Source organism: Aplidium turbinatum, chromosome 3 (assembly GCF_918807975.1).
Source record: "Aplidium turbinatum chromosome 3, kaAplTurb1.1, whole genome shotgun sequence".
Classification (NCBI taxonomy): Eukaryota; Metazoa; Chordata; class Ascidiacea; order Aplousobranchia; family Polyclinidae; genus Aplidium; species Aplidium turbinatum.
Window position 1 is genome coordinate 32513585 of NC_137474.1, and position 27582 is coordinate 32541166.

Sequence of the window (27582 nt, forward strand, 5' to 3'; positions counted from 1 at the left end):
GGCTGTTCGAATCAATCAAATACTGTTGCTCGTATAAACGACTGGCTATTGGTAAAACTAATCAGAATAAAATGTTGAAGACATAGTTTCATAAAAACTGTCATTTTAAAGTGGTACTGGAATTTAGCCTGCTCCTGCAGACGTGATGCCAGATTAACTTTGAGTTAAGGACGTTATATCTTGAGTGCACGCACACGAACAACTTTATTATTTTTTTATTTGCATTAGACCAATAGGTTCATATTGTTCCAATCAGTAAACAATCTGATTGATTGGTTCTTCTCAGTTCAGTTGTGGTGTGATTGAGCTTATCAATTACAGTAATACTCTCAGTCTCTCACCATTTGTTTGTTTAATTGCTTGCGTTATCAGAAGTGATTTAAATTACACATTGCACCACCTCAAAGTAGCAACTAAGCAAGTTTCTTTCAGTGAAGCTGCTTCAGCATCACCTCATCAAGCCGATTATTTTGAAACCCTTTTTTTCTTATTGCTGCTTTTACTCACTTTTTCTAAACCTTTAAAATAGAATTCACGCTATGTTCATTAACAGATGACTAATCTAAGCTCTCAGTTTAAGGTTAGAAGAAATCATGCTGCTCTAGAAAGATGCCTTCATCTTGACCAGGCATTAACTTAAATGCCATCATACGATAAGCATTGTGATAATAGATATTTAGCAATTAAACGTGAAGTCAGTTGCAAACAAAACAAGCAATGGAGGCAGCAATACATCATCAAAGCATTATTCAAAAGTTTGTGATGAAAATTTCAATTTTGTTGGAAAGCAATAAAAAGTAACAGGTTAAGGGCCGGGTAAGCCAATGTGTGTTCGGTTTGAGGAAGTTTCAACGTCATGCAGCCTATCACAGATCAGGAACTTCAAAAGCCTCTAAAAATCAGTTATAACATTCAACAAAATGTTTAGATTTTTCGTAGAATAACATTCATCAGCTGTTGTTTCTATTATAATTTTTTTTATGCTGAAGGACTGCTTAGACGTAGCGTAGAAAAACTGCCGCTTGAAGAAATTAGAGCCTTTAGTGATATGTTGCAAACAATCATAATGTGACCAGTAAGCGACATTCAAATACGATTATCTCTCGCTTAACCCTAACAGAACTCAAAATTGAAAACTTGAACTTTTATCTTGCAGTCTGGTCTATCTTTTAGTGGTACTAAATGTGCCGCTTGGATACTTAAAATTTAGTCTGATAGCATAATCCTGACAATTTTTTTATTTTATTTTAGATGAGTAATGAACGCAAAGACCTCCAGATAAGCAATTAACATATTTAAAGAACTTTCTGGAAGAGTTAAACTGGTACAAGAACGTTTTGCAATGAAGTGCCGCGATTCCTATCCCACATGGAAAGGATATTGTAAGTAATATTTGAGACTAACAAGATACTTTAGGCTGTATCAATTAATGACGACAAATATTTTTCGAATTTCTTCTCAATAGAGCTTTCGAAGCAACACATTTCTGAATCTGTGGGTTATAACAAAAGCCTTTCTACAAAGCAATCACGTCTGAGACCATTTTCGTAGATATCTTTTGACTTTTACATTCGCAACACTGTTTCACTTCATTAAAATGTATTGTTTCTTTATTTAGTGTTTCGGCTACAAGAAGAAGCCCCCAAGCCTAGACCTGTCTTGTGCTTCCAGAAACAGGTAATTTAGCTGTGTACTATAGGAATAGGCTACTGTAGGTTGTAAGTTAACTAGTGCGGGCTTCGTCAGATCTTCAGATGTAACAAATTACAGAAAGTTTGCAAGTTTCAGCTAAGTATGTTGGGTTATAATGCAGAATGATTAAGATTGCACATCAACCAAAGGCTTTCGGGCTTGTTCTCCAAGTAGCCTAAATTTAACCCCTTTGGCATATTATGTTAATTTGATGTTGCGTGTATAAGCTTGAAAAACTCTCTGAGCTCGGAAGATATCTCAAACGTGAGTTTTTCGCAACTAGACTACCGTACTTGAAATTAACTTTAAGTAGAAAATTTGTACTCTTGCTTCGTTTATTAGTCGTTTTTTTTAAACTGGCTCTATGATTCACTTGTTTATGCCAAATTAAAACAATTTTAAATGCTAATTTAAGACTTATGCCAGTTTACATGTGTTTTTGAATAAGATAAAGATCCGATTTCACATTGTGACCGGTAACCTACACTGATATGCAACAGCTTAACGTCTCAATTCGATCTTTTCGTCACAATAAGTCCAAAAGCACCACCAACACTTGCTGTACAAAGCTAATAAGATTATTTTAACCGTAGCATTCAGGCCGTGTCTGACCGAGGAAAAAATGTTCTGATATGCATGTTTTACGTTTGAATTGAGCAAATTGAGAGTTTTAAATCGTTGACAAACCTGCAATAATTTTCATGCCATGGTTGTAGGTGTTGATTTATTCAGTTCTGCTTTGAAGTAGAAAATTGATTGATTTGTGTTAAAGACAATTTTTTAAATCTTCAGCGTATTTTTACTCCAGTTCGCTACAGAACGTGACAGTTGAATAAGATTGTGAAGAAGCCGCAGTTACGGTGGCGAATGCTTAATCAATAGAAGCTTCAGAACCTAAGTGACTTTGTTTACTAATGTACAGTATAATTGTTCGGTTACATACTAATTGAAGGATCCTTGTATAACTTTTCATCCTCAATAACATCAAACAACCAGAGCAAAGTTTGAGAGACATCAGCGTCCATTTCATTACTTTTATTACAACGCTTGGAATTATAAAATGTTTCTAACCACTGTTGCATCACTGATTTTCAGAGCTTACATGTAATAAATGCGGACCCTCTGTTTAGTGGGGGCATTTTAGATATTGGAATGCACTATCGCTTGTTTTTACGTTTGATAGCTTTCACGCTAGTGGTAACTCAACCGCAGCAGCAATTTCGGTGTTTGTGAAAAACGGTTGTTGCTAATTTAGCTAGCAGTATTTGCAGATGTTGAATCAGTGTGAAAAACACAGTTTTACTGAGCTGGAAAGTCATGAAGTCTCTATCGACTGTTTGTAAAAAATATAAATTTGATAGCTTGCCAAGGTTTGATGACACATTTTTGTCGACGAAACAAAACAGCTTTGAGAACTTTTTAAAATTTTTGCCAATTTATTGCATTTACCCACGAACGCATCAACTGACAAAATAGGAAGATTTTAATCAAGTCGGGGAACTCAATTGTATTATTCAAAGATAGCCTTCATTTTGGCCCCACAAACTTGAAAAAATACTTTCACTTTGAATATATATACAATACTGTAGCATAGATCATGTCGTACCAAAAAAAAAACAAAAAAACACCGCATTGCAATGCCGTTATGTGGCAGTGCAATACTGCACCCAGTAGCGTAGCCAGGAATTTTGAAAGGGGGGGGTTTTGACGACCCAACGGCGGGGGGTCTTGGGGGCCTCCCCCAGAAAATTTTGAAAAATTACTTTGAATTTGGTGCATTCTGAGAGCATTTTCAACAAAAATGTAGTTACGAATATTTCTGTAAAATGGTGGTGTCTGGTGGCATAGCAAAAGGATAAGATCATGTTTTCTTCGGTATTTTTCAGAAACAAAGCTAAGTCTCTATGTTTTCTTGTTGCTAATTCCTGGCTGAGATGTTTGGTATTGGCAAAACTTGCTCTTTTAATGCAATTTTGTTTAAAATTAAGCAATTTTTTTTAGACTGAAAGCATCATTCTCAATATCGTGACGTCACACGCGTGCCAAAGGGGGGGTTGTAACCCCCAAAACCCCCCCCCCCCCTTGGCTACGCCACTGACTGCACCCATGCTCTCTATAACACTCAAATCATATTTTTCTTTGATACGATCGTATATACAGTAGACATCGCGGTTTAACCCGTTAAGTGCGTAATTAATTTTTCGAAACTCTCCTTACTGTGCGTATTTAATTTGATCACTCGCAGTATTTTTCGTCGCATTATTGCTTGCTAGGATATTGGGGAACCCCCATGACGCAGTACAATACGCTTTTGTTCAATTTCCTTTTGCGTCTATTGCTTTACCATTTCATCAACTATTGCGGAGAAGTCTTCGGCTGGACTATTGTTTTCTGGTGTAATCGTATTACTCTCAAGTGATTATACCTTTCACCATTGTGAAATTATTCAACTAGTTGTTTATTATGAAGAAAAAAATACATTAGTTCACAGAACAGAATAATTTCTAAGCATTTATAGGACACTGAACAAAGTACACGTAAGTTTAGTTTGGAAATATCAAACTGCATCATTTTCGAACGCTTGTTCTAACATTAGCAGCAACACAAAACCCTATTGTTTTGTTGACTATGTTACAAAATATGTTTTCGAACACAGCAAAACATTTCTGAAACTGCTTGCAACGTTACATCAAAATAACTTCACACTGACTGAACGCGCATGAACTGGTTCGAATTTTATACACCGGAAGGAAGCCATTTTAGAAAAAAAAAACATTTAGAATAAAATCTTTTTATTTTTGCAATTGTGGTTATATTGTAGGTGAGTGCAGAAGCTACCTAATATTGTAATGGAGCGATTTAGGGATTAATGATTTCTGCCAGGCTGCAATCGTTATTGTAGTGTAAACAATGCATCTATGTTTCTTCACACGTCATAATTGCGCCTTCTAGACAAAGCGAATAGAGGAAAGCGAAATTAAAAGTGCCATGAATAGCTGCGATCACGAAAACGACAATTGTCGTCTTACGCACAGCAAGAGCGACTGTCTCGGACGACAATTGTCGTTATACGCACTTAACAGGTTAAAACATGCCTGTGCTTTTATGACTTAACCTTTAAGTTGTAGATTCTCAAATTACCACCCATGATGAAAGATAATTAAGACCTTAAAATGATTTTGTTTCGGTGGAATTGTATTCGCCTTGAGCCGATGTTTTCTGTAAGTGGGTGGTATCGGTAAATTTATCAATACCTTTGTTTCAAGTGTACCTAGATGTCTGTACACTTTGGACCGTTGTTTTTCACACTAAATCCATAGAATGTTAACACAAGGTAAAGAATAACATTAAATTTGTATTTTTTTTAAAATGATATGGCAATGATATGATAAGGTTTGTGTAAGTACGTTTTTAATTTTGTTAATTATTTAGTTAGGTAATCATGATATTTCCAAGCCAACTGACCTTGACTGCATTCGCTCACTAACTCAAAGAGGTTCTGTGCAATTTTAATCTACCCGCAGCCACATTTTGGGTGTTTAAACCAATAGCACAAAATATTATACACAGATAATGACGGGCCAAGATAATAACTAATGTGTTGGCTGACAAACAGTCGTTGAAATTGACTGATGGCATCCAACTAAACTAGGAAACTAAACAAGGAAAAACTAAACAATGAGACCCCTTTTCTTTCCAGTCGAACTGCATTTTTTTACTAATTGGACACAACCTTTACGTCGGCTCTGATTCGATATGAGGAAACAAGAGTCCCACAACTACATAGATACTAAACAGTTTCTTAATTTTTATGAAGTCTACGTTTTATGGTGTGCATCGTTAAGAATTTATTTTTTTGCTTTAAGCATTAGAAGTGTTGTTGGTTAGAGTCCAACGTTTGCTAGTTTCAGTTCTACTTCCATCAAATTTAGATCCGTTTAGACAATTCCGTAGAAGAATTACTGTTTCCTATTTTCTGAAAATCCTACTTCAAAAGTGTACGCCTGTCGGATTTAGGATTAATTAATACAATCATTTACGAGGGTAGAAAATAATTTCACCGTTATCTAAATATTGGAATTTGAGATTTGTTAACAGGCCGTTTTAATTGCTTGATCAAATATACAGTTAGTATGATAAGTTCACACTATACGCAATGAGACTTGATGTTAAATTAAAAACAAAACTTCAAAACCATCCTCAGTCTCAGTGGCAAGTTAGAACCTGTCAATTTGTGGTTTGCTGAAAAGAAAGAGTGCGTGCAGTTATGTGAGCAATGAGCATTGAACTCTTCTTCGCTGGTTCGTTAACTTTTATGGACTCATGAGCAAATGTTGATTTTGAAAGCTTCTATTAAGTTTCGCTTGGCAGCTTCTAATATTGCTGTTAAGAAAGCACATTGCAAGCATATAGAACCAACTCAAAGTTAAATTTTCTTTTTGTCCAGCTGCAATGTAATTCAACATTAGTGACTGTTGACATTTCCTTTCAACAATGGTGATTTCCCTTTTGCTGGTGTTGAGGTATTCGTGCCTCCACTACAGTCCAAGCTATTTCATTAAATAAGTTAACGAAGTAATTGTAAAAAAGTCTCTCATTTCAAGGAGAGCAAGAAATTAATTGTACCCGAACAAGGTTTCGGGATTGGAATCTTGTAGTATTGGTAAATGCAAATTTAATGCTCATAATAAGTTTACCATGGTTTCCCATAAAAAATATTGTTCTTTTTTATTTGGCTCGTATTCTGACAAATTCGTTGCCGCAAAGATTGACAGAAATGAAAACGTTCCAAAAACTTGAAAATTGTTCCGAGAAATATGGTTTAACAAAAGACGCAAAAGATTTTGTGTTTTGGAATTAAAGACGTTCCATCACGAACGTAATCGGTTTATTTAATTCGCGATGCATAGGCTTACAGGTCATCCAGGCTTTTGATTTGGACACAAGATTATTTATCCCACAAGGTTGTTATGTAAATCTCCAATACGCCAGTAGAATGCAATATCGACTTGCAAAATGCAATACACCGCCTTGCAATCTAATCAGCACATGTCCCAACGCGGTTGAATATCCTGAGAAAGAATGTAGCCAGCAAGTCTACAAATCTTGGTCGGAATTGTAAATTGTTCAACAAGACATTTTTCTATTTCTTTTTTAAAAATAATAGGCCAAAAATCAACATTGCATAGTTGAGTTGCATTCAAATTGGTGAGTATAATGTTCTTTGTTATTTTCTTTTGGGATTTCATGTCGTAATTTTGATGCGGATTTTATAAGTCAAATCAGATTCGTGTCGGGTTTTGTGGGTTAGGGTCTGACTTAGAAAAAAAAAAGACAAAAAACTCGGGTCAGATGAGAAAAGGGGTTTCTGAAGAATTTTGGAACATAATTTTGAGTTTAACGACGTGTTTGTTAAAAAAATTGGTACGTTTAGCTTACAAAGCGTTTCTTCTACAGGTGCATTTTCTCCACAAAATAAACAAAATAAACTTCGAATGTGCTTTCTGCTTAACTGTGGTTACTCTGGCCAATTAATCAAACCTGTACCATTGACTTGAAGAATAGCTTTTCACACCTTGTTTTAATTATGCTCCATATGTCCGGCGTTTGAAGGTCTTCTATAGCCATAACATACATTAAACAAACACATGGCTTGCATGTATGCGATGTTTGTATCCAAATATTCCTTGACGCAAATGCCTTCAACCGGCAACACGGTACGAAGCGTTTTTACAAAGAATCCATTCTCTGCCTCTGTTTCTCCAATCTAGCTATGTAGCCTATGCAGCAGTCTTCCCTCGTTACTGCGCTAATTGCCTACAAACGAGACGTGTTGCCAAAACTTTGGAATTAGTGAACTCGTAAAACCGCAAAACCACGCAAGTCATAAATGGCTTGCTATCGCCTAATCTCGTATTTCTGCAAAATCATGCCGAAATTGTGACATTTTTCAGTTTTTTTGCAAAGCTCAGGTAATGTGCAAGTGCTGCATTTTAGTAGCCCAAAAGTTAATAATTTTATGTTTTATTGCTTACGCTCTTTTGATAACTTCCCTATTTTTGATAAATTCCTAATCGATTCTGAAGGTTTCATTCAGGGGTGTCAGTGACAGGCAGAAGCATTCCGTTTACTTATCACATTTTTAACCGTGATACTGAAGGATTGACGATTGAACGCTTCGAAATAATTAATTTCCCTACTCAATCTACTAATACTGTAAATAAAGTCAGAAAATTTCCGAACTTGGCTGATTTCATTCAATTGTTATGTTTAATCGTGCCGTTTCCTCCTAAATGAAGGATCTTTGTGCAACTTTTCTTCCTCAATAACATCGAAGAACCAGAACAGAGGTTGAGAGACATCAGCGTCTACTTCATCACTCCACCTACAAAAGCATGCGTTTTAAAACCTTCATTAAACGGCTACACATGTTGAAATAATACTAAAAGCTCTATCATCGCACGCTGGAAAAAAATGAGAAGAGCTAACGTGTTATTGTATCAATGCAACTCATGCCTGACTGATTAATCACCCTCGTGATAAGCCCGAAAGCGGTTAATTTTTTTTCTGTTGTTTTGCTGCAAAAATTAATATATTGTAGCTCACTTACCGGTAAGTTTTCTATATTGAGATTTGGGAAAAAACCCATTGACTTAACGTGTTTGAGTGTAAACATGACTAAGTATTGAAATATTGGTTTGAATTTATTAAAACAATACGGCAGCCCTAGATTATGACGCTGCATTTTTGCCTGGCACTGGAGCACTTCTGCGGTTAATGGTTCCAATAAAAAGTGAACAGATAAGGTTTTTATTTAACTGGCATTTTTACTAAAACAAATTTACGTATATCAAGTAATGACAGGTATTTGCATATTGGCATTTTCAAAGTATTTTTTTAGGTCACTAGTGTTTGTTACTTCAAACCATAGCGATCTATGAAGGTCGCCATGCTTGTACAAAATAGTCTTCAAAGCATCCAAGAGAACATTTAAAAAGAGCGCTTCTTTGTAAATAATTCATATTTTATGATCTTTGCTTCATGGAAAAATGTTTCAAGAAACCACAGAACCCACAGCAAAACAACTTTAACCAGACTTTTGCTGTTTGTTAAAACATTGAGAGCAGGGTTGCTAAATCCTACAAATTTTAACATTTGCAGCAGCATATCGAGATTATCGTAGATGCATCACAAAAAGTAACAGAAGTCATCAATGAGTAAAAATAAACTTTTTCTTGGTTAGCCACACTGGACTGAGAAGTGGATCAATGTGCTAAGCTTTTGAGATTTGATTGGGCAACTTTAAATAGAAATTAGATGCACTATCTAGAATACAAACCAACATCGAAATTTTACAAACAATTAAATCAAGAAAATTAAAATATTTTGGCCACATGAATCGCAATAATTCTATTCAAAGACAACTACTAGAAGGAAAAATAAACGGCAAACGAAATAGGGGCAGACCAGCAAGAATTTGGACTAATGATATTGAAGACTGGTCATGACTTAATTACAAAACTGCAGTAGAAAAATCTCACAACAGAGAAACTTGGCGCCTCATTGCCTCCAATCCTCAACGAGAGGAAGGAACTTAATGATGATGAGATTGAAATTGGAGTATAGAACGTTTTTGATTTACTGTAGCTAGCACAACAGATGGTGTTAAAATGTATGCTGAGATATAAAAAAGGGAAATACAGCAACAAAACAATATAATATAACGTTGCATTTAGGCATTCTTTATACATTTTCGCTTCAACCACTATGCAGCACAGAGTGAAAGGTTAGAAAATGAAATAAAAAAATGGTGCAATGTAATCGTACCATGCAAAAGTTGCAGTTTCTATCATTGTGCAATGCGAATATACCTAAATATAGAGCAACTTTCATGCGAGACGAATGATAGGAAAGTTGTTTTTGAGATAAGATGTATCTCAGTGCTCGTCTGATTACTTGCATCCCACCTAGTTGATTTTTTTTAAATCCACACATTTTTCCTTATTAAGTACCGTAGTAAAAGTAGTCAAATTGTTATATTGTTTTTGGAGTTGTTTAGACCTTGTATTTTTAAGTAGAATTGTTTCTCTTTTTGTAACTAATTCAAACAAAGTTATTTTATTTTTATTTTAAGGGGAGTGACTACAATCGGCCACACTTTTACGGAGAAGAATATCACGGATTGATTAGTAGAGAGGAAGCGGAAACCTTATGCTCGGAAGAAGGAAATTTTCTCATCCGCGAATCACAAACCGACAGAGGAAGATTCACATTAGTGTTAAGGTAAAAAAAAACTTAGATACTGCTTTTAATGAAACTTTCCAAAACAGCTTTCTCTAAATTCTCACCGAAAAAATGTGTAAGTTATTGTCCAAACTGCAATTTAAATCGAGATCAATTTAACATTAAGTTTGACTTATGATGAGGACATGACTGAAGAAGTCACACCTCGTTTCAGTCTACTGAACCGTTAATGAGAAATTAAGTAAGCAACGACAATTTTAAACAAACATTACAACGATCAAAATTAGATATTATAACGTTATTTTGATGCTTTATTTATACTAAGTGTGTGAAACGCCTGACTTTTGATGTGTAATATTGCGCTGTTTTGCCACAAATGAATCATGTAAGCGTTTTCACCTTGAACGACCTCTGGCAACATTCATCTTGTTTATATGGATTTTTGACATCGGATATCGATAAATGTAAAAAAAAGAGATTGAATTGATCACAGTTTTCTGGTTTTTGTTTCCCAAAAAAAGCATAGCTCCTTAACTTATTTTCGTGGATAATTCATGTTGTTGATTCAGAACACAAGCTAAGTTTGTCTTTTCACTCTAAACCGGTTAATCTTTGAATAGCCATTTATTTTCTTGTTTGTCACATTGGAAAGAAAATACATAACTCGCATTCATTCACGTTTGGAATACTTTGTGAGAAAAAATGTTACGACGCTGAAGTTCCACTCCTGCGTACAGTACAACCAAAAACTTAACGTTTAGTCTCAACTTTTTTGTTGCATACACATTACAATGGGTTTTCAAGGTTTATGCGTAGTTAAAAATGAAGTAAATATTTCGGAATTATAACCTATGCATCTTTTGTACCATGTAAATCTTTTCCATTCGCAGAAAAAGTTATTCTCTTTTGTGCTAAAAATCTACTGTTTTGACTTTTCTATATTTCATGCTGAAATTCCTTGCTTTCATTCCCGGGATGCCCTGCACGCATGGTGAAGCTGTTTTTGTTTTCGTTTACTACATCCGTGGCCTTTTTGTGTTCTTTGTCTTGGAAGTGTCATATGCTCGTGCTACTTGACAGCTTTGATAAGAGCCAAGAGAGCGTGGTGTTGGTACTCCACTTATCAAAGGCTTTCCGGTTTATTCTTTCAACAAATGTTTTTTTTACATTGATGCAACGTTTACAGACGTTGAACCAATGCAAAAAGAGGATGGCATAGGTGCCACGTTAGATCTCCACCTTCACATTGAAGTGTTTCAACAAAGATAGACTTATTCAACATATAGAAAAGAATAGAAACAAAGGATTCTCGAGTAGTTGGCTCATCTTCGGGCTTCTTGTACCATATGGACATTGGACAACAATGATGATAAAACGCTTGCTACCACTGCAACATGATCACAACTTTTCAAAACTCTACTGTAGAGCTCGACCAGTGGTTTCCAACATATGGGTCGCGACCCAAAGTTGGGTTGCCAGAAAAAATTCTGGGTCGCTTGTTTTTTTCTTCAAACAAGAAAACTGATTTGTATAAAGTAGCTGTTTGTATAATATATTGTAATAAAGAAAAATCCTACAAGTGAAGCTGCGTTTATCGATCGTTGATATTTTGCGAGTAGGTTACCTCCTTTTATTTTTACTTTATGTTGCTTTTGGCCCACCTAAAATGTCATCAAGACGTAATGTTGCCATCATATTTTTTGTATGGATGCCTTCGCAGGATGATATCAGGTTATGACTGCGTCGCACAATTTTCTAAACTTCGATTTTTAGAAACTTCAGCTTCAAAAAAAGGTTGCGAACTACTGAGCTAGACAGGCTCACATAGCTTATTTGAATCTTCAGTCAATCCGCAACGAACACTGGGAATTAAGCTAGCCAGTGGCTTACTTAAAAACAATAAATTTTTTTTTTTTACTCCGACGAAAGCCATCTCTCTTCGAAGTTATGAAGAATTTGATGAATTTTTACAAAATGATTTGAACAAATCAACAATTTTTGTGTTCCACCATTGAAAGTTTTAAAACAAATCATGAAAACACTTTTCAAACACCTAAAAAGAAAAACTTTGAACTAATCGTCAAGAAGTCCTTGAAATTTATTTTGTCGTCATATAAAGCTCAAGGATTCGAATATTAAAATGTCACGAAGCCTCAGGAATGTCAAGACATTCTGTCGAAAAAATTCCCCTTCTTTAAAGTATACTAGCCTGCTACTTAAAAATTTTACGTTACAAACTTACTGATGACGAATCACTTACTATATGAGTTTATAGGCAACCACCCAGCTGATTGAATCATATATTTAACACAATAAACGTACAAAAAGCTTGTTTTTTGTACATTTCATCATTGAGCAAAAGTATGCGGTCAATACGACATGAATTAATCCCCTTAAATTTTGGTTGCTTGCACATTGGGTCTGGCATTGCAATGGTAGTAACGTGATCTAAATCTGTTTATTTTAATTAAAATTTGTGATTTTAACTTCGCAACTTGGGCTTGTTTTGACAACACTCAGTAATTCTACACAACCGTTCTAACACTGCTAACAGTCTTACTGCTATGTAAATAGATCACTTTAACGAACACTTAGGCTAAAAACTTTAGTTTAGTTACAAGCCAACTTTGTTAGGACCTAAAATTGTATATTAAATGTTATTCGGTTAAATTGTGCTTTGATTGTTAGATATCGATTTTTATATTTTAGCTGTCGCTTTTTAGTTAGGTAGCAAGATAGCCTATCAATTTTTTACGCAAAGCATTGCGTAACTTAATACAAAATCAATACTTTTTAAAATAAATTTTGCATGATTCGAAATGTCGCTCATATTGAATGAGAAATGACAGCAAGGCAAAAGAGCTCACCCAACACAGAGGTTGATCACATGATGTTATATGTCTTACACAATTTCTTTTCACTACGAAGCGAATGGCAAACGTCATGTTTTGAGTCCTACAGCTGTATCAAAATAGATCTTTAAGCGTAGTCTATGGATACTAGACAAGTTATTGACAGATAAAATCACAAAATTATCCCAAACACATCAATATTGATCACGTGTGAGCTTTTTTTGTTGAAATGGGCAGTTGAGCACGGCTATTAATCTGTTGTAGCGTTTGTTCAGTTAAAATAAACTCAAAGATTGTCATTTTTTATACGTGGTTCATACGTTTGTTAGACGTTAATTTCTGCGACTCAGTGACTTCATAGATTCACCATTTTTAACATCATGGCGACCTTACTTTCCCAGCCAGCATATCAACCTTTTTATCACTGATTCAACGTCTGCAGACGTTGGATCAATGTAACAAATGGTTGATTTGCTGTCTAAGTGGTAGGTGCAGGCTGGACCTGACAGCTGATGGAAATTTAAATTAAGTTTAAAAACTGGCACAAGTTTTTGCGGTTTACTCGAATTAAGTGCACTTTTCCACTTTAACCATGTTGTTACCAGGATTCTTGCAATTTCCTGTCACACACTGACAGGTGGTGCAGGTTTAGCATGAAGTTTTCCTCAATTTTTCCAGCTGGTTTCATTCTGCAAGGGACTTTACTTCCAGTTATTTTCTAATCTTTCTAATAATTGCATTACAAAAAACACGATGTTCTATTTGGAAAAACATTACGCTAACAACAATGTGTGTAATTTATTGATATTTGCACTGGATAATGATCAATTTTGCTCATACCTCGACCAAAAGATTTAGAAATTTTTAGTATATCCTCCTCTTTAAACTGATTGTTATGGCAAAAACATGATATTATTCAATAGCCTAAAAGTCATAAAGATCCCAAAATATAAAATTCAAATTAAGTGCGATTTTCTGTATTCAAATGGTAAAGCTAAAAAAAACTATCACAAGTTTTAAAATTATCTCTATCCTATACAATGCCATGAATTATTCAGCAGTTGCTCACATACATCCACGATATTTCCAACATCATTGCGCAATGCTGTTTTGCCTTGCCCAACATACTGGGATCGAATTTGATAACATGTTTCAGTTATAAACATAATGAACTACTTTGTCCGCCCCGTTAGTTTAATGGCTACGCGCTTGACTAAGATCACGCGGCCCTGGTTCGACTCTCGGGGTGTGCACTTGAGCAACCCATTTCAGAATTACTCTCCATTCAGCGGCACATAGTGGACGGAATAATTCTCCAGCAACAACATTGCAACAACCGGAAAACTTCACTCTGCCAATCTCGGTAACCGGCCCTGCGTGAAAAGCCTCTACAAGTATGCGAAACTACCAGGAATAATCTTATAAGGCTTTGTCCTGTTCGAAGATAAAGATTCAAAAAGCAAACCATTTTCTGCTTGCACATGTTGTGTTTTCAATCATTTTTCATATGCACCACACCGCTTTTCATGCAGCATTTTCTATCTACTGAAGGCTCCATTTTTTTATATTATCAGACGTTTAAACAACATAAAGATCAAAAGTTGGCTGAGGTACAAAATGAATGATTTAATGACAAAAATTAGCGTCTAATCAACATGAACCAGGTGATTTATTGGTGGATTTAACTTCATGTTTCAGAGTGCGCAGCTTGGTGAAAAACTTCAAGTTGTACTGGACAGAGGGAAAACATTACGTTGGGGAAAAGAAGTTCGAAAGGTAACCAATGAATGGCAAAAAAATAAAACACTGATACAAACTGAACTACTGTACTTTGGAATAATTCAACAAAACCATATTTGCTGAGAATTTCAAAGAAATAAAATCGTTGTAATTTTGCTGGTAGAAAATTTTACATGTTTTGAAAGTTTAAAGGAGCTTTCTGTATCATGTGGCAATGCAGTGAAGTAGGTCGTCGGATCACTCGGCATGCGACAACTCAGCAAGTACATTTCAGCTACTGCAAAGTCAGAAAATCAGATTGACGTGCTCACGTCGAACACTTGGTCATCGCTTTTCAAACTCATTTTGCTGACTTGTGACATTCCAAGTTTCGGCTTGCTCAGTTGTTGCTTGCTCAGTTTCATCATTTACCAACTTCAGTCACTTTCTGAAATGTTACTAGCTCTGTTGTCGCTTGCTCAGTTTACAACTGCTGACTTGCACAAGACTCAGCGAAATGTTTTCCTATAACTTTTCAGCGTGTATGCCTTGGTGGAAGATGGCCTCATCACGATGTATGTTGAAAGTAAGGCACAAGATTACATCGAGAAAATGTCTTTGGAACCTGTGTACAATAGCCTAAGCAGGTGAGTTATGCGGTGCTATTATGTATGACTGATTTTCAATAGTTCCACATATGAAATATTTCTGATGTTTATGTAATTTTATTGATCATTGTATTCCACTTTGTGTGCTTTCAGGTATTCGTCCATTGGGAGCAGACATGAAACTAGAATTGAACAGATGACTAGTCATCAACATTCTACTCCCAACAGTCCCTCTCCGACCGAAAGTAATCTTTGCCACAACGACATTCCACAAAAGTATCCTCTTCAACTTTATTACGACGAGAGAGCCAATCTCCCTTCCGACAGATTTTATGATCGACAAACCTTCTACAATTTACCGGGAAATGAGGGCTTTGATTCCGGCAACAATTCTCCGCTCACCCCAGATGTATCATATCACCAATCAGGTTGGGAATCGCCAGCGAGAACCACACAAGGTCATTGTCGATACCATGGCAATGCCTCCCCTAAGTTTAATTTGTCTCTTCCTGACGAAGTAGCGCAAAGAATCGAAACTGGAACGAAAAAGAATCTTACTCCAACATCATCAGACGAGAGGAAAAGGCACAAAAAAAGGATTGCGACGGAAAATTCCGTTTTCAGTCAGAAAAATAGCCCTATCGACAGTCAAAGTTCACGAAGCTTTGAACAAGAAAAATCCGCTATTGCGTTTCCCAAGAACGAAAAGCCACGAAGAACCAGCCACGAGGCTTACGGGGCTCAGGAGAATGACGAAAAGCACGCGAATGAGTCTCCCCGGCGTGTGTCAGCCGACGCGGTGCCATACTCACCCAAGAAGCAGTTGACTTACCACCGACCCACTGTGGCCCAAATGAAGATATCTAATGTGGCCCACGTGAGGCAGTTGAATGCTGGCATTGATAACAAGGTGGAGTGGCAACTTTTTAAGTAATTAGCCTCTATGTTTTGTTTTACAACAACACGACATCTATGTATTCACAGAAGTTTACGGTTTCTGAGTAGTCAATTAACGTTTTGAGTTTATTTCTTTCAAATTTGCTAAGTCTTAAACGTTGTGCTTCTTTATGTTGCAGACTAATAAATATGAAAGCCATCAACGCAGAACTCTTTCTAATGCCGACAAAGGTGAGTGCGCAAACATTCATAGCCACTGTGCATAAATTGCATAGGCCATGCTGAGGCTCAATATTAATCTCATGCTTGAAGCGAAAATAGTTTGGGTCAGTATTGGTGACATTTGTGTTGGTTGTTTTACATAAAATGAGACCCAGTTCAGCATCTTCATCTACTCTTGTCGTTTTCAAGGCTCGAAGAAAATCGATCATCCAAGTTCTCCTCACTGCCATCTCTCATCTGTTAATGAAGCTTCAAGATTTGGTCATCTCGTGGATGTCCAAAGACAAATAGATTCTGAAACGCGTCACTGTGACGCAATGCGTGACATCATCAAAGATTTAGAAAGCAACAACAAGCACCCCTCCAAGGCATGGCAGAATACAAACTGGTTAGTTTGTTTGGAAAGTTGCACGTAGCGTTGTTTTGCAGTGGATGGTTTTCTGAGAGGCACTAAACTTTGTTACTGAATATAATTATAGGTTTACTATCTTTATAAAGCAATGCTTCACGTTCTTACCAAGCCAGATATTTGAGCGGTGGGAACAACTTCGTATAAGTTTATTAGCTGCATTGGACATATATCCAACACACACCTTTCTAAATCAATCGTTCTCAAACTGAGGTCCACGGACCCCCTGGGAGTCCATGAGGAAGTTTCAAGGGGTCAATGGAACATTTCTTACATGTAGTGACCACTAAATCAAGTTGGCCAATTTTTCTTCTGAATGTTTTGCCTTTGTTTTGTTTTAAACTTAAAAAATTAACTGGTTCTCCGTTGTTTCAAGTGATCAAAAAGTTCCACCTGGTAAACAACTTTGAAAAACACTGATTTAAATAGTCTTTCAACCATGCCCGAGTAACCCTAAAGCCCAAGCAAGAACCACTTCCTGTGCTGAGCTTTCTTTGGATATAGTTGACGATGCCTCTTTTCGTGGTTATAGTCAAAATGCGATAAATCTTTCTTTTTGTGCCCCTCTAGCGATAGAGATTATACTGTGATTGGAGGCAACGACCACACGTTTGACATCAACCAACTTACGAACAAGCATCTCTCTCAAGCGGAAAGGTAATTCATCATTAATAGTAGCCTACAACCAGTGGCAAATCCATGGGGGATTGGGGCGATCTCATCACCCCGCCGCCGTAAAACACAAAAAAGTAACTTTTTTCACGATTTATTTGCAAGATCTAATTAATATAGACTTACAATTGTTGTGTTTTGTCGAAATCGTCCCCACTGAGGCTACTTACGTGATCCGCCCCTGAGTACAACGATATTGTTAGAGACTGCTATTACTTTTTTTGCTTCGAATGCGATTTCGATTGTGATTTTGTTATGTTTGAAAGAAATTACACAGCATTAACATAAGTTTGGATTTTGTTTTGATAAGGCATTTCGAAACAAAAACATGCTCTTCATTGGGTTACGAATATCAAAACATATACGATTGGTTACATTTTGTTTTCTCAAATCGAGTGCGGATTAAATGTTGTGGTAAGAACGGCTGATATGTATCTTGCGATGTTCCTGCTTTTAAATATAAACCTCTTCAAATATTTACACAGTTTTAATTTATTTGATTGACATTTTAAGTTGTTTAGTTAATGTAGCAATAACTCAATTTGCTGATTTAAGCAAATTCTTATTCCACACAGGACAGAGAGTGTTGGCTCATACGAATCAACATACAGCAATGGGTCCAGCAGGGCTGAAAGCTCAAGTAGTAATTACTCGGTGAGTAGACATTAGACAATGCCTCAAACAACTGATTTGTTTTTTGTTGTTGATTAATGTTTTGTTTTTTAAGGTTTAGATTAGAGCAGCGGTGTTTGTCGTGTTTTTGCTACATAATTTGCAACGTTGTTCAAATATTATTTGAATAAATTTGATTGAAATGTATTTTATGTTGATTTTGCAAGTTCTGTTTTCAGTTTTCACAAATTTTGTTGTTTCGAAAATTTCTTTCAACTAAAACACGTTTCACTATATTCACAGCCTAGAACGAGTACAAATAAAAAAGAAAATATATTGAACATTTATGCATTATTATGCATGAACAACTTTGCATGTTTTGTTTCAGCATGATTCGGGACACGTGTCTTCAGATGCGGATATCGTATCCTCTTCTCCTAGATTTCATCGAGGTAAGTTGCTTGAGTCTAACGTGAAATCGTACAAATCTTAAGCAGTGTTTGCTTGCTGGTTGGATGCAATTGAAAAAGGAAGGCACTTTGCTTGGCAATTCTTTAAAAGCAACATAATCATTGAATAATATTTAATTTTTTCGTTTTGGAGGTTACGTTTAAAACTAAGAAAATACGATTGCAAACTTCACTCTGTCAATCTCGGTAGCAGGGCCTGGGTTAGTGGTTCAAAGTCTTCACGAGTATGCGAAACTACCAGGATTAAGCTATCAAGGAGATAAAGATTGCAACAATCACAATAACAAAGAATAAAGTACGATACATATATAACATTACCACGACAAAAATGTGCAACATTACGAAACTTTTCAGAAGATTCTAAAAGACATGCAAAAATAGAAACAGATGATCTAAAATACAAAGCATCAATACTTAACGTATTGACAATGTTAACAGGTTTCCATCGGTGTGTTAGCGGATCTCCTCAACTTCAACGTTCCCTCTCGCATCACCAACAAGTGCGAACCGGTAGGCTGCAGACCAGATTCGATGAGTCACAATTGCGACAAAGCAGCGACACCGTCGACCGGTTTTCAAGAAGTCGCTCTTCGTCGGCTAACCGCAAGAGGACGCCCTTATCTCCAGTGCACCATAACTTCAAACATGCGATCGGGATAGCGACAAAAAATCACGGATCACCTGAAAGATTTTCCAAGGTAAATAACAAGACAATGACGTAACCAACCCAAAATTTAAGCTGATTGTGGCAATCGAGTTGAAGAATGGTTCTGAATACTTGTCATTCATCGGTCAAGAACACGCCTTGTCTCGCCGCAGATTAACGCGACAATGCTTTGAAGACAGCGTTCTGTTAACTTGATTCAACGCCTGGAAGCATAGTTTTCGAATGACATATTATTTATATCCATCTCTTTTCATCGTTTGGATGTCATCTGATGTTCAATTTGATCAAAACGTCTAACTGAGAATAAAAAGTTTTTTTTGTGAAACTGTACTCCATCATCATTTCGTAGTTTAGTGCTGCGTCAGAGCTATTACTTTTGTGGCAATGTTTATTGATGACGTCACATGCAACATAAACGTTGCCACAAAGAGTTAACGTGCTTCTTCAAAATAAGCAAATCTAATAGCTGCGTAGTCTAAGCTTTGCTCAGAAAATAACCCTCTGGCAAAATTTGTCCTTTTTAACTTGACTCAATAACTGCAGTCGTTGAATCAATGAGAAAGAGACTGATTTTGATCGCTGTTTTGCACGAAAGAATGAAAACGTAGAAATTTTTCCAAAATGATTCAAATCCTATTTTATTCGAACAGAATTGTTGAAACTTCAAATTTGAAAAAAAATTCTCGGCATATTGTTGTCTTGACTTTTAATGAAATGCAATTTTAAAAAACTAAAATTAGTTGGTTGATTATTTTGCAGTTTTGGTGTGGGTTAGTTGGTGGTTATACATTACTTAATTATTAATCTTTTCTCTTGTCAATATAATTAAACTACTAACTACATTTTTCTTGCTATTTTTTTCAATTTTCGCCAGTTCATTCAATGTTGAAACACCACCAAGTAACGACAAAGTTTCGAAATCAAACAAATAACTTTTCTCACTTTCGAGTGGCAAAACATTTCTGTGAAATAAACCCAGTTTAGATATTCCAACACCGCATGTTAGTTCGTGTCGCACGCGATGCTAATGGCTGGTTTGTTTCGCCATCATGCAGACGCGTCACCGCTCTGATCCAGATGACTCAACACCGCAAATCTCGCCTAAAAATAAAGTAAAATTTGAGAAACCGGCAAGTGATGCCAGTCGTTCCGAGAAAGACCAGCTGGAAAGAGAAGTTACGGTCCGGTACGAGGCGTCTAAAGATGGAACGTCGCAGCATCGGTTTAGACAAAATAGCGAGAATGTGCAAGAAAAACAAAGCAAATATAAACAGGTAATGTGAATTAATTTTGTCCAAAACAATATCATGCTATATTTTACGTTTTATTTTGTGCTCATTGCGACAACATACTACAATCACAGATGCACAACAATAGGCATCTGAAAGCGATAGCGAGTCAACTTACTGCTTCGATTATTTTGAAATGTCATTAACTGTTTTGCCCAGACACAACCTAATGCTTTGGAGCGGTATCCAACCAATATCAGCGTTTCTCAGACGTTTTCCCTAACCGGCCATGTAACCAATTGTCGGCAGCAGTGGCCGAGTGGTTAGCGCGTTGGGCTCGCAGTCGAGAGCCTGCGTGTTCGACTCCAGCCACCCGCACTTGCTGTTGTTTCTCTGGGCAAGAAACTTTACGATAATTACCCAGTGATCGATTTCGAGTAATGGGTTGTACCAAATTTAAGTCATAAGTAGAGTAGACAACCGGAAACAGACATTGCCGTCGGGTGCAGCGTGGGTCAGGTGTACGTCGGAAGGCGTAGACCGATGCATAGCGCTCAAGTCCGCTTTCCCGCAATGCAGGATAAAGATATGAAGAACAAACAACGTGTTAGGCTAACGTCTTAGTGCTGGTTGTTCATAATATTCTTCCTCAGTCTAAATATCCACAATATTGACAACGCAATTTGATCGAGCATATTTATATTTTACTTTTGTAATTTTTGCTACTTTGAAGAAGAGAAGGGGAACTTGATTTGGTCTACTTCTTTCTAGAGGGGGCAAACTGGAAGGCCAAACAAGTTTCCTCACTCGCGTATATTCACAAACACCTTGTTTTTTTCAGGGCAAGAAGTTAAAGCTGAAAGTGTTTTCACCGACCAAGTCAAAAAAATCACCCATGGTATCTCCACCTGCGAAACTTTCGTCACCGGCACGTCATCAATGCACGATGACGTCATCGCCGTCACGGTGCGAACGCCCTTTCTTCAGTTTTGCCTGCCGTTACGAAAAGAATCACAACTTCAAAGTAAGTTTAAAAGAAATAAATAAACTGTGGGTTCAACAAATGTTTCTCGAGTTTGGTATCGTAAAAAGCATAAAACATTTTTATAGCCTTCTGTAAATTGTACACTACAATGTCAGAATGCCAAATTCGTGCTTTTTCATCTGCGTAATTGTAATATGTTTATTTTGTATCTTCAGCCCCACACGTACCGTATGCCGCAATGGTGCGAATACTGCGGAAATTACTTGTGGGGGATCATACAGCAAGGAATGCAATGCATCGGTAAGACACGGCATTAGTAATGAGCGATTCTAGAATTTTGTGCAAAGGAGAAGTTAAGAAAATATAATGTGAATCCACTGGGCACATTTTTTCATGCAAGTGTTCTATTTGTGACCCAAAATGTAAACCTAGAGAGGTGTGTTGTGGCTTGTCCGAGTTTTCCCCACGTCAGTTACCTCATGGTGACAGATCTATCAAATGACGCATTTTGACCCTTATTGGAAGAATAACATTGGTTAGAAGAGTTTGGTTTTCATGCAATCTTTTAGATAGAGAGATTAAATTAGTTTCAAATGTAACTTTACTTTAACAAGCGCCAAGGCTTAAAAATTAACACGATTTCTTATTTTTGCAAAGTGAAAATAATATTTTAACATAACAGACACAGCAATTATTGAAAGATTAAACTTTATTTGCAGATTGTGGTCTCAACGTACACAAGCAATGTGCTAAATTGGTGCCTTCCGATTGTCAGCCTGCTCTTAAGCACGTCAAGCTGGTATTTGGAGTGGATTTGACCACCTTGGTCAAGCTGCACGGCACCCAGCACCCCATTGTAGTGGACATGTGCATCGAAGAAGTTGAAAAGCGAGGTAACCTAGGAGTGTTTTCTTGGTAAATTATTAACAGTTTGTCCAGCTTATATGATTTGATACATGCAACTTTTTGGTGATTATTATTCACTGAGTTGGTAGAGATTATTTTAACTGTCTGGCCAACAAAACTGCTATAACAAAAGATTTCAGATTTCTTGTAACATCTGTTCCCATCTGTAAGCTTGTTCAACGCATTGCTCTTTGCTTTTTAGTAACTAAACTCACAAGAAGCAAACTTTTCGAAAACTAGATTGTTTTCATCTTCAGTAGGCATTTTATTTGCAATTTTTAGCAGCAATTTTGTTAGAGACTGTTATGAATACATAACATGTAACAAATACTGATGTGACATAGCATCCTAAATTTCAGGCCGTAGGCTATTAACTGTAGTCTTTTCTGTAATGTAATCTCACATTATGTTTATTAGGAATGAATTGGAAGGGAATTTACAGAAGTTCAGAAATCCAAGATGATGTTCTGAAGTTAAAAGCAGCTTTTGATCGAAGTAAGCATTTAACCTGTCTATTAATTTAGTACAAGGCATTTTTTATTAGCTGAATAATTTCTCAATAGCCTATCTACTACTAGATAAATTGAAAAACAAGATAAGTATTATAAAAGCAAAATTATTGCAATTGCCAAGACTTGTCTGGGATTGTCTTCTTGTTGGTAAAACCAGCTAACGGGCCATCTTCTTGTGCCTATGACATCTGGCATTAGACCAAAATTGGACAAAGCTATCGTCGACTGAAAAACTTTTTCTTTTCAAATGTGAGATAGTAGGCTATCAACTAAATCTTTTCTTCTAACATGTTAAATAAAGCGTTCTGGCAACATCATGTGACGTGGAAACATTGCAAACAACAGTTATTTTTTCTTTTATTTTGTATCTTATATTCACTATGCCTCTTATTTCAGACGGTCTAGACATGGACTTATCTTCGTACCCCGACATCAGTGCAATAGCAGGAGCGTTGAAATTGTACCTGCGCGAAATTCCTGTTCCTCTGCTTCCCTATCAGCTGTACTCTCGATTTATCAACGCTTCAAGTTAGTCACTGGATTTTTATCATAGCCTATTCATGTTTAACTCCTGCCATCATTTAACTAAACATACGGTGCCTTATTTTGCAAAACTCAACAAATTTAAGACCAAGATGAGTAAATCCACTACGGTACTGGTGTCTGTGTTAGATTTGTTTTTGTAATCAAACTCCAGGAAATAGTAAGTAGGCCTACCTGCAAAGTTGAAGAAATTCGATACTGCGAATTCCTGTTACAAACTTCTGCATAAATAATAATGGTTGTGTATGAAACATCACAACTAAATTGGGTGTTAGGTCTAAAAGGTTTTGTTGTGATGCCTGTAGACAGGCGCGGATTTATGGGAGGGGCCCAGGGGGCCCGGGCCCCCCCGAAATTTTGTGAAAAATTGTAGAAATTGTATGTTTCCGCATCAAATGGTTTGATATGCTTCTAAACAGCTGATATTAGTCCTTCGGCATCACAATTGATGAAAATGGTTGTTTTAATGTCTATTTTATAGCATATCGTATATGTCGTAGTATCATTGTTCATATCTGTTTAGCTTTTTCTTTCTTTTTAATTGATTTTCAAATTTTCTGGCCCCCCCCGAAAAAAACTCTTAGATTCGCGCCTGCCTGTAGATGTTGGAATTATTCTTTTTGCCTATTGATTTACCATAAAAATTCTAATTAGTCTATTTTCTGGTCATAGAAATATCCCAAAAAGACGGAAAACTTGATGCGATTAAAATGGGTCTCAGTGCGATGCCTGGAGCACACTTGCAAACACTCAAGCACTTAATATTGCACTTGGGAAGGTGAGTGTTGGAATAGGCCTAACTAGATTCAACATGAGATACCAAGTAGATTTGTCCACCGATATCGTACTACTAAAATCCTAGCTGTTTAAATTTATATTGTCACCACCTCCGTGTCACCATCTAGATACAAGAACTATATTCTGTAAAATTTATCTATGCATCGTAGCGACGTAGCCACGGATAGGATTGGTGGGAGGGGGGCAATCGCACCTCCATAATTGTATCTTGCCCCAAAAAATAATTTAATACCACTGTAATTAGCCTATTGCTGAATGATGTTTGCCCCTTAATTTTCTTTCTAGCTACATCATATACAATACAAGTCTGCAAAGCAGCAAAATTGTCTTGGTCTATAAGTTAAGTTAGTGTTTGTCATTTCAGAGTAAGCGAAGGATATTTCGAAAACCAGATGTCAGCTCGAGATCTTGGCGTTGTGTTTGGGCCTATCCTTCTGCGCACCCCGGAGAAAGAACTAAACGCCCAATATATCAACGACACTCAACACCAGCAAGACGTTGTCACCACCATGATAGACTTTCGACATTTTCTGTTTGGTTCCTGTTGAAACCAGTTGTCACCGGATTTCTTGACCGCGTTGTACTGTATTTGTTTTCCAATAATACATAGCTTCGTTCTTCTACTATATTTATTATATTAATGTATTTCTAACGATTCTTGAGTTTGAGTTAGTTGATGAAGACCTCTGGTTACCTTTACCAGCAATACGCTACCAGGACTGCAATCTCAATAGAGTTTTGCAAACCTTTGTCTGTTCAATGATATTTAATAATGTACCAAAAGTAAGAAGATGGTTCAAATGTGATATGACGTCCTCATTGGTGGGGACGCATAGTTTGACAAGGATTTGGCGCTAAACAAAGCCTGAAAAATGACGCCATCGATATTTGAACAGCCCTAAAAAGCATGATCAAGCTGTTTATCCCACCGATCTTTCCAATTTGGTGTTTTTTTTCATCCAGCTTATTGTTCGATAAAGTCAACAAACACTTTCCTAAGAAGACTTTGTTGCGTTTTGTTCACAATTAAACTCTAGACAAAACACTACAGGCAAAACATCCCCCTTTCAAAAATTCGCACGGTTGACTATTGGTATGCCCCTATGGGAGTAGTTTACTTCTGAAATATTTTATCAACCATTTGTTCCTGTACTCACTTTCTTAAAGCTACATCACTGTGTTGTTGGTTTTGAATGTCTTTGATTAATTAATTCCGTTGTCACTTCGTTGTCATTTCTCTGTGAAATTGAACTTGCGTAAAGAACTCTGAAGTGTGGTTTTGTGTCATCAATTGGACAGAAGCGTTCCAGATGAAATGGAAATAGACCCGATCAAATTTGAATATAACGTTTGTGGCATTGGAGAAATTTTATTTGTGCCAAATTAGGGCTTCTTTGTAAAGTGGTTTAGTTTTACTTCTGACCAGGGCCGTTGAGAGAACAACTTGTACTCGATATGGATGAAAAGCTCTCATCCAGACCTGAAAAACAAGAAACCTTTATGATGAGAGACAGATGAAAGGCTTCCAAAATAAGAGACCTCTAAAGAAAAAAATACAACTCCAAACCATACACTGTGTTCTTCAAAGAAATGAAATATCTTTTGACAGGTGTCAAACCCACAACAATGCTTGATATGAACGACTCGGTTACATGTCTTGTAATACAAACGAATTTATTTTCACACGAGTCAGTTCAATGATAAACAGCTAAAATCGATTTCTATCAGATAGATCATCTTCAGTTAAGCTTATTCAAATAGAATATTGAAATCGATTTTTAGCTGTTTATGATTGAACAGACTCGTGTGAAAATAAATTCGCTTGTTTTCCGCTGTGTTCTTTTATCGTTCTTAGACCTTCTAACAAGATCCCGGGTGCAAAAATGCCCCTCGTCAACTGTTTCTGACCACTAAAGCAAAAAATAGTAGCCTAGGTACGTTACTTGTCGGAACGCGGCCTGGCAAGAAGCAACACAGAGCAAACTTTAAAGGTGCTCAAGAATGTGGTGATTAAGCAGAAAAGATATAGCACGTTCGCAACATCATAAGATGGAAAAATTTGCCTTCTAAAATGCAGCTTACGTAAAATACGTGATAAGACAATTGGTCTTTTGCAGGAAAAAGCTGGCGCACCGCGATGTTAGTGGCTTGGCTGCAACCTTTCGAATGACATAATGCAAAAATAAATAAACACAGTTCAAGTTTTCAGAACAGCACAAAAAAATGGTCTCCACTTAATACTCCGACATGACCTAAAGATGCACTTCAATCAGGGCCGGATTTAGAGAAAGAAATGCCTATTTCTCTGGCCTTCATTTATTCCCAGGCCTTCAGCCTATATCCTAGCAGCAAAAAAGACGAGTATTTGAAACAAACAATTACTGGATGATGGTGGCAATTGACCAGGGACGTGCAGTCAGGTGAGGCAGTGTCTCACCTGCCAACATCTGGCAAAGCAAAATTTATATCAAAGAAATGGTTATCACAGAATAAATATTATTTGTTAAAAAGTAGTAAATATTGCATGTTTTTAGGTGCTTTAATTTGTGTGAACTGCTGTAGTCGTGCCCCTTTCCAGCAAATTTTACGTTTCTACACCCGAACTGTGCTTTAATTTTTTCTGTTTCTGTGGCGATATTCATATCGAGCGTTCACGTGGTCAAAATCGTTGAAATACGCGAGGAGAGGCAAAGCCAAGCTGTGCCTCACTTCAGATCAGAAAACTTCCATACATTGCATTATGCGTGCCTTTTTTTTCGCAAAGTCGCCCAGAAATCATCATGAACGATTTAGCTATGATTTGAGGCACGTCTCAAATGTGACGTCACAGCTATGAAATCTTTTTCGTCAAGCTGGAATGCCCGCATAGTACGTGGTATATGACTTCTTGCAGTGTAAAGGATTGTTTCCAGTGGCGTTAGGGGGGGGGGGCGGACCGCCCCGGGCGGCACGTCTGGGGAGCGGCACTTTCAGAAAGCACGTTTTGTTTTTTTTGTTGATAATGCAAAAGTACACGGAAAATAAAAGCAAACAGAATGGCAACGTTCAAAACAGTGGCGTAGCCAAGGGGGAGGAGGGGTTTGGGGGATACAACCCCTTCTTTGGCACGAATGTGACGTCACGATATTGAGAATGATGTTTTCAGTCTCTACGTCTCTAAAACAAAATTTGCCTAATTTTAAGCGAAACTCCATTAAAAGAGCGAGTTTTGCCAATACCAAACATTCAAATATCTCAGCCAGGAATTAGCAACAAGAAAACATAGAGACTAAGCTTTATTAAGTTACCGAAAAATTCCCAAGAAAACATGATCTTATCCTTTTGCTATGCCACCGGACAGCACCATTTTACAGGAATATTTATACTAGGGGATTTATACCCACATTTTTGTTGAAAATGCTCTCAGAATGCACCAAATCCAAAGTAATTTTTCAAAATTTTCTGGGGGAGGCCCCCCAGACCCCCCGCCGCTGGGTGTCGTCTTTGGCGAGGACGCCGTCGGGCTTCGCCCGCCGGCCCTTAAACCCCCTCCCCCCCTTTCCAAA

The 27582-nt window shown here is 37.0% G+C and overlaps 1 protein-coding gene across 1 annotated transcript; it reads left to right on the top strand.

Annotated features, from left to right (window-relative positions):
• The first annotated feature begins 1259 nt into the window (after positions 1-1259).
• Positions 1260-25287, top strand: LOC145767048 (uncharacterized). The gene is made up of 20 exons (XM_082578785.1): positions 1260-1382; positions 1619-1677; positions 9827-9975; positions 14487-14564; positions 15047-15154; positions 15269-16025; positions 16192-16243; positions 16424-16622; positions 17214-17300; positions 17891-17969; positions 18316-18379; positions 18836-19095; positions 20120-20338; positions 21135-21317; positions 21494-21578; positions 21998-22171; positions 22602-22679; positions 23093-23224; positions 23912-24017; positions 24402-25287. The coding sequence occupies exons 1-20, from the start codon at positions 1343-1345 to the stop codon at positions 24583-24585; spliced, it is 3093 nt and encodes a 1030-aa protein (XP_082434911.1). The 5' UTR covers positions 1260-1342; the 3' UTR covers positions 24586-25287.
• The last annotated feature ends 2295 nt before the right edge of the window (positions 25288-27582 follow it).